Source organism: Malus domestica, chromosome 12 (genome assembly GCF_042453785.1).
Source record: "Malus domestica chromosome 12, GDT2T_hap1".
Lineage (NCBI taxonomy): Eukaryota > Viridiplantae > Streptophyta > Magnoliopsida > Rosales > Rosaceae > Malus > Malus domestica.
In genome coordinates this window covers 6,623,306-6,631,726 of record NC_091672.1, presented here as the reverse complement: position 1 = coordinate 6,631,726, position 8,421 = coordinate 6,623,306, and the positions used below count along the sequence as shown (strand labels likewise).

The following is an 8,421-nucleotide window of genomic DNA, read 5'->3' as shown; positions in this document are numbered from 1 at the left end:
AAAAGAACTTAACCGAACCAACGTCCCACTTGGTGCACAATCATTTGATTAACAAGTCAGATTAATGCTTAACTTTCACACATGCAACACAAACACTATTTGTTGGCAACCTCCAACAATTGCGCGTCTATTCTCTCTTCCTCTTGAGCCATCTCGTGGCACTCAAACCAAAAACAACACTCGAGACAAATACGTGTTGAACCCAATTCAGATTCCCTTTGAATTTTGACACTAACTTAGCTGGTAAAAAATAAAAGGACAAAAAGCATAGAATATTCATACATCATTAATTTGTGAGAATTATCAGATGGCTTCCCATGATTTGTAAGTCGATCGTGCAATTTGCGTAAAAACAGCGCACGCACACACACGCTACAAAATAATGTGAAAAAAAAAAGTTTTTATAAGCACACAATTCTATCGCTTTAAACTTGCAAATTAAGTACTAATTAACAATTAACCACAATAAGGATCTTCAACTCTCCATCACCATTTCAAGATAAGAATTGCACAAATATCCACAACCATCATGTACAATTCTCTACTTCCAACCCCACCATTATCGAAAGACATAAGCTAATCAAGTAACTAAATTTAAAGAAAAAAAAGAAGAGAAAAAGAAAAAAAAGAAAAAACTCAATCCATCCTAACCACTACATTTTCCTCATTCCGAAGATGTTACATTGAAGAATGACAAAGGTAAAAAAAAAAAAACAAGACAATTCACACACCTTAACCACTTAACAATATCTCACATGCTTCTGGCAAGCATTTCTTGAAATCTCCTGTAGGACTCCTGCTTCTCCAATATGAACTGCTCATGGCTTTTAGCAATGAACAAATCAGCTAGCTTATCGATCTCATTAGCATCAGTCTGATCATCGGACATGGAATTATTATTATTATCAGGGACCACCTTCTCCTCAAGCCATTGGAGGTACCCAGAGAGCTGTGATTCAGCACCATGATTATCCTCACATTGCTGGCCATCAGTTGAAAGTACTGAATTCCATGTAGAATCATAGTACAAATTTGTTGCCGTTAATCCATCGTAGACACACGCAGGCACGGGCAACACATGCGTAGACCAGTTGTAGTGCAGTCTAAACGAGCCGAAGAATATCTTCTTGGTCTTGTTCTTGTTCTTGGTTTTTTTGGTGGGGTAGATGAGCTGCATGGGTTGCCTATTTCTGAGAACCTGAATGAGAATTGAAAAGGCTTTGGACCTGGCTTTGTTGAGGCACCGAATTACGCGGCACATGTGTGAGAAAATGAGGGTGTGGACTAGGGTTTTGATCTTCATGGTAGAGCTTAAGGCAGAAGATGGTGGTGGTGATAAGGTGGAGGGTGGGGGGTTTTTAGATTGGAGGAGGGTCCGACTCTAACCTTTTATGTATGTGCAAAATGTGTGCCTAAGTGGCTGTGGGGTTAATTGGCTGAAGGGCCTAATGGAAAGAGATTTATAAAGGATCTTCATTCCATGTTTGCCCCTTGACCTTTTTGTTATTTAAAAGATGTGCCATTCAACTTTGTGACCTAGGAGATATGGCCCTTGAACCTTTAAGGATTTGCCAATTTTCAGAAGACCTCAAATTTGAAAGCTGGAAAAAAAGGTTCCAAACTTGGAGTCCTGCTGATACAAGTCGCGGTTAGATTGTTTGAAATGGTGGCAACCTTAGTAATTTGACGTTAAGTTGGGGCTGTTTGGGAAGAAGGTTTGGATAGGTAAAGTGACAATGTGGTGACGTTTATTGCTGGCGCCAGGATCCCATAGAGAATACATTTTAAAATGTAGTAAGCAGCTCGAGAACAACAATTGAGGCTCAAGCTTCGCAGAAATTACGAGCACAAGAAATATTATAATGTATTTGGCACTTTGAAAAAAGTTGAGCTTCTACCATAAACCTAATTGGTTATATGTTGGAGTAGCTCAATGTCCTTCTTCCAGCGTACGATTGATACAATCAATTAACTTCAAGTTGTGTGCCCGTGTGAAACACTTCAATATATTTAGTTAATATGAACAGAGATTCTTTGTAGTGTTTCAGTAGAGCACTTTTAGTGTTTGAATAATTCATGAGCAATATTCTTGTAGTACATTTTATAGGAAAATGCTAGGAATAACATATTTTGTAAACCATATAATATGACTGTGATGGTTGAATTCTTTTTTTTTTTTTAAGAATTAAAAAAAAGAATTCAACTATCAACCTCCACATTATGTGGTCTACAAAATAAGGTTCAAGTAGATAATCTCTCTAGCATTCTCTTCTTACAAAATTGAGTTTAATAAATTCTTATGACTTTTAAAGTCGCTCATCCAAACAGAGTAAGAAACAAACCGCCTTAAGTACACTCTTCACTATACTAAAAAAAATGACACTTCTCTGTTTGACCAATGGATTCCATACATTTGCAGCTCATAAAGAATATTGTTGAATTATGTATTCTTGCTTATTTTGTTGCATTATTGCTGATTATATTGCTTATCAAGTGTGAGAGATCTGAAATATACTTGTGCAACTTGTGATGACTTGTGAGAGATGTGAGTAGTATATGGTAACTATATAACCATTCTGACTAAAAAAAAGGTAGATAAATATGATGCAAATAGCATAATCCCTATGAAGAAAACAAATCACCATGAAATATAAGATCTATTATTCAAGATATTTAGCATATATTAGAGCAGATATTGCAATTTTCGGTTAAGCATATTTTTCGTGAACTGGATATGGTGGTTGATATGCTAGACAATCGAATTTTGTACAATACAGGCTCTAGGATAATCGATTTTATCTTTTTTTTTAGATTAACAATAATGTCAAGTCCACTTTAATATTACTAGATCAACAATAATATCAAATCCACTTTAATATTACTATGATGGAAAAACAATGTTGTGAATTATAGATTTATTGAATAGAGAAATACAAACAAAGAGCGGAAGGGCAAGAATCTTACCCCTCGTAGAAAAATAGAGCTCATTGAGCCATTACGGTCTACGAGACCATACGATAAAATACATGTAGAAAAGAAATTGACAAGCAGAAGCTAAAGTTAATGAAAGAGAAAACCATACCTTTTTCGCTCCACACAAAGAAAACAAAACATCAAGGACCAAACTAGCAAAACTTAAAATTAGGTCGTGAAGAAAGGTTATGAATGTACATAGAAGTTGCATAAGGAGGACAAGAATCCGAATATAAGCTCCCATAATGATCTATACTGAAATTAGTCAAACAATTAGCAACTACATTACCCTCTCGAAAAATATGAGTAACACAAACGTTCTGGGAGAATAATCAATTTTATCATGATGTAACATAATTAATTTAACTCTGCCCTAATAAGTCGCAAAATATAAAACCAATCTTAATGTGGTGTTTGTTATAGGGTTTAGAAAGTAGCATGGACTTACTGCGCAGAGAAGAAAACATCTCATTAGGGGATGAAACTTTCTATATTATCTTGATCGACAAATGTTTTGTTTGAGACAAAGGAAATGATGACAATAATACAGAGTTTTAAAGGAAAGAGATTCCTATTTTTATAAAAAATGGAATTTAGTCGTGTGAGTCACACCGCATCGAACTTTAACGATCCAAATCATCTATTTTTCAAGTTATATCTCACAGATCATTCTTGCAAAATATAAGCTAAATAAAAAAATATTTGAGACATTTAATTGAGTTCAAAGAAATTGATGAATATTATGTTCTAAGAAACATTGAAATTTCATCTTGACAATTAAATGAACAAATGGTTTCAGATAAAATTGAACTTTTGCATAGATGATCTATGAATCAAGACTTACAAAATAGATAGTTCAGATCGTTGAAGTTCGATGTAGAATGAGTCCTACCACTAATCCCTATTTATTTTTTTCAAAAAATAAGGATCCCTTCCTTATAGGGTCCGAACAATAATAATCAAACATGGTCCCCTAATCCTAGGGTTTAAAAAAAAATTGGTCATCCACCGTTCAATCTAAATCCATTGTAGGTGGTCCTCTAATTTTTGGTTATACATTTTTCTTTACCTTTGTATTAAGATCGAATGTGGTGGGAGAAGGGAGAGGACGTGACTAGACCTGGCATTCATGTCGTGTTTTCCGTGTTCGTGTCATACCCGATATCTTAACAGGTTGTGTTGTGTAACACCCGTTAAAATAAATGGGTAAAATGACCTGACCCGAAATCGACCCGATAATATTAACAGGAAATAAGACCCGACCCGTTACCCATTAAGGAAAATATATTTTAAACCAATAAATAATCAAATGAAAAACATAATACTAAATAAGTATATACATATCATATTATCACATTTAAATCATAAAAACACATTTGTCTTTCAAATATTACATATTTACATACCCAAAATAATAGCATAATAAAAAATAAAAACAAAACATTAGAACATTACAAAATATCAAATGTTCAAAAGATTTGCAAAATTAAGGGAGTTATGTTTCAAGGTTTGGAACCTTGCACATTTTCTTACAATCAAACTCTTCAATTTTCATCAATTACTATGGGAAACGGTATTGGAACTTTGGCTTGATATATTGTCTTCAAGAGTTATATTGATGATATTTTCAGTAAGGCTTTCTACATTAACAATCTCTTCTCATTTATCCTATGACTATTGTTTAAGTAAAGTCTTTAATAGTTTTTAAATTAATGTAGAAGTGTGAAAAATATAGAAAAAAAATATATAAACACTCGTAATGATAAGCTTTACAACTTTCATGAAGGGCTTAACTTTGAAATGTGCCACTATAATCATATAAATCATAGATCAAAATTTAACTGTCGATTGTTGTTTACATTTATACTTAATTTTTCTCACCAAATTTTGTTTTTTTTTTCTTCAGATTTTCTTTTTTGAAAGCATGATCTATTAGAGGATACATGCAGATGAACGGTTCAGATCATTGATATTATGTTCAGAGTTTTATAGTTAGTGAAAATATTGCTTGGTGTTTATAAAGTCTCTACAAACTATATAACATGAACTCATATTTCAATTAACCGTAAATATCGGAACGTGATATCAAAAATCCGAACCGTTCATCTTCCTACATCCCCCAGAATATCATGTTTTCAAAAAAGAAAATTTTAAAAATGAAATTCAATATAAAAAATAAAGCCTAAACGACAATCGACGGTTAAATACAAATATAAGGTTTATTGATTATAGTGTCGGATTTCGAAGTTAACCTTTTCACGAAAGTTGAGTGATTGTATATTATTATATTTTTTTACATTTCTTACACTTCTACAATAATTATTATTAATTTTATTACTTTTACACTCAAATAAAAAAACACTATTCATGATGGTTTAGAGGGTTTTAAAAATCTAAACAATAATGTAAGTGTAACCATTGTCTACTCGTGGAGGAATGATGAATCATTAGTGTTTATATATTCTTTCACATTTTTCATACTTGTAGGGATGTCTTATTGCCTATACTAATACTATAATAGTTTATTTTAATTTTGGACAGCAACATGTTAAGTAAAATTTATCCTATTAATGATAATAAGAAACTCTCATAATAAAATAAATGAATGAATAAAACTTAATTTTTTTTAACTTATATAGAATAATAATACAAAAATATATATATTTAATATAGAATATACCAATATATACAATATGGCTATTGTATTTTATAATAAATTTTTTGGTAATTAAACTTTAAAATTATAATTTATTTTTCTTAACGGTTCGAAACGGGTTACCCACGTGTTACCCGCATGTATACCCGTTAACAACCCGTTATTAACTGGTCACCCGATTAGTCATCTTGTTAATCCGAAATCCGTTATTTTCATGTCGTATCACCGTGTCGTGTAAAAAATTACCAGGTCTAAAGGTGACTGCATTTTTCTTGGACCTGAAGTCTAGGAAAACAATACTCTAATAATATAGAGGATTTCTTGTGGATTTTGGATGCATGTAATAAAACATTGACTTTGCGCATAACAGACAAAAAAACATGACGCATGGCAATCAAATATGAGAAATTTCCAACATATTCAACTGAAGAGCCTTGGGCTGAACAATTGTCATTTTTGTCAAGAGCAGATTTAATTAGTTCCTAATAATCGCTTGGTCAGATCTATTGTCATACTATCTTAATGATGCTCAATTTCCAGTAAGTTGCAGTGAAATGATACATCTTATTATCTTAAGTCACTTGCAATTCTTAAATGGAATTCAAATGAGACACTGACACTGAGAAAGACAAATTTCTACAGTTTCTTTGAAATTGCAGGGTTTTGAATCTGGTCTTCGTGTTTGGTAGTGACCCATAATATTTTTGCAAGAAATAATAATTAATTTATTTCATGTTAATCCTAAGGTATATATGGCGTGGAAGCTAACCATGGTATTTAACTACGGAGGGAAGTTAACTAATTAACCAATAATTGAACAATTTTCCAAATTACAATTAGTCTTTGGATTACATCAGTTAATAGTAAGTCTGTTATCTTCTTTTGGATTGATTGATCCTCGTAATGTGTATATTCTATTATTTTCTGGGTAGGTATGCCAAACATTATCATGTAAAACAGTTGGTTCCAGCTTCTGATATTTTCCCCCTTTCTAATGTGGGAATTAATATTTAATAATTCTGATTTTGCATGACAATAGTTACACGTTGGGCTTGAGAATGCAATGACTTCAAGTTTGCCATTGTCATTACCTTTTAATTACATAGTGCAGGAAACACATGGATTAGAAATATAGGAAAAATAATGAAAATTGTTTGAAAACTTTGAATTTTAACGATAAAGATAAAATGAAGGGTAAAGTGAATAGTACCATGATTGACTTTTTAGTGTAAAAATGTGATTTTTCGTTAAAGTGAACAGTACCGAGAGTTTTTCATTAAAGTTCCTTAGAAATATCGGTATATTGATTCACAATAAATTAATAATAATTAGATATAATTATAAAAACATACAAAAGTTGTTTCAAATATGATCACATTATAGCAAGAAAACAAATAAAAGTTTGTTTGATAATCATTTTGTTTGAAAACTTTGAATTTTAACGATAAGGATAAAATGAAGGATAAAGTGAATAGTACCAGCATTGATTTTTTAGTGTAAAAATGTGATTTTTCGTTAAAGTGAACAGTACGGGAGCTTTTCATTAAAGTTCCTTAGAAATATCGGTATATTGATTCACAATAAATTAATAATAATTAGATATAATTACAAAAACATACAAAAGTGGTTTCAAATATGATCACATTATAGCAAGAAAACAAATAAAAGTTTGTTTGATAACCATTTTTTTGTCAATTAACTTTTTCGTCTTTTGATTTTATTTTCTCTGCGTCATTAGACATTATTTCTATATTCCTCCCACCATCCTAAACCCAACATTTCCATCTCTCTTATTCACATGTATCTTCTTCAATTTGCCTAATAAATAAATAAAGTAAAAATTTAAAACAAAGATAAACTGACCTTTAAATACGACCTGAATGAACACAAAACATATTTCTATTAAATACACAGCACATGCTAATACAACACAAATTTAAGGAAAAAAGCACGAAACTTTTCAGATGGTATAAGATTTGTATGTGAGAGTTTGACATTAACCTTTTCATTGGATTAAAGGCATAAGAATACCAACTATCATGTCCAATAGTGAATACTATATATGCTCTAAAAGCAGGATTAAATAATTCAATCAGTTGTTGGTTATAAATCAAATCCTTTCAATGAATCACGAAGAAGTACATGGTAAGATTGTTGTGTGTTTCTCCTGACAATAGCAGGTGCATTGAGAATCTGAGGAACATCAACACAAGAGAAGGGAAAAAGCAAAGAGGAAGTAGTTGCAGTAATGGAGGAAATGTTAGGCCCCCAAACGACTTTAGTCTGTACCAAAAGATACATTCAGTCACATTGAAGATTGGTATGCATCACCTTTCCTTTAATATATTCCCTCAGAATCACTTGGCACCATCAAGGAAAGTCGTCCCATGCAATTCAACATTTCAACTTTATATGTTCTGAGCAATTTCTGAGTTCTTTTTCATTTGGTTTATCTTATCTGTTTTCAGTACATGTATAAAAACAACTCTTTCATCAGACTCTACTTCACTTGGTGCAATTTATAAAGATGACCCACAATCAACATCTAGCTAGGTCTAGGGTTAGATATTATACTTGATAAACAATTAGTTTGTCTCAATTTTCACTGCTAATTAAGTCTATTACCCCAGAATTCTTCTGGAGATCCGCGAAAGTCCAAAAGGAACAAAATGAAAAGTAAACTATTAGTCATTTGCATTTTAAAAACAAAACCTCTCAATCCCTTTCACCTTCAGTCATTGATCAATACGTACAATCTAAGTTGTCTGATAAATTAAAGTTTGTAGAAATAT

General features: G+C 31.8%; 1 protein-coding gene across 1 annotated transcript; it reads right to left on the bottom strand.

Moving 5' to 3' along the window:
- Positions 1–472: 472 nt before the first annotated feature.
- On the bottom strand, positions 473–7,930 carry LOC103413590 (uncharacterized). Its single transcript, XM_008352049.4, has 4 exons — positions 7,772–7,930; positions 7,493–7,505; positions 7,392–7,447; positions 473–1,381 (listed from the first exon to the last, which is right to left on the bottom strand). Exons 1-4 carry the CDS (start codon positions 7,928–7,930, stop codon positions 752–754), a joined length of 858 nt encoding a protein of 285 aa, XP_008350271.2. The 3' UTR covers positions 473–751.
- Positions 7,931–8,421: the final 491 nt, after the last annotated feature.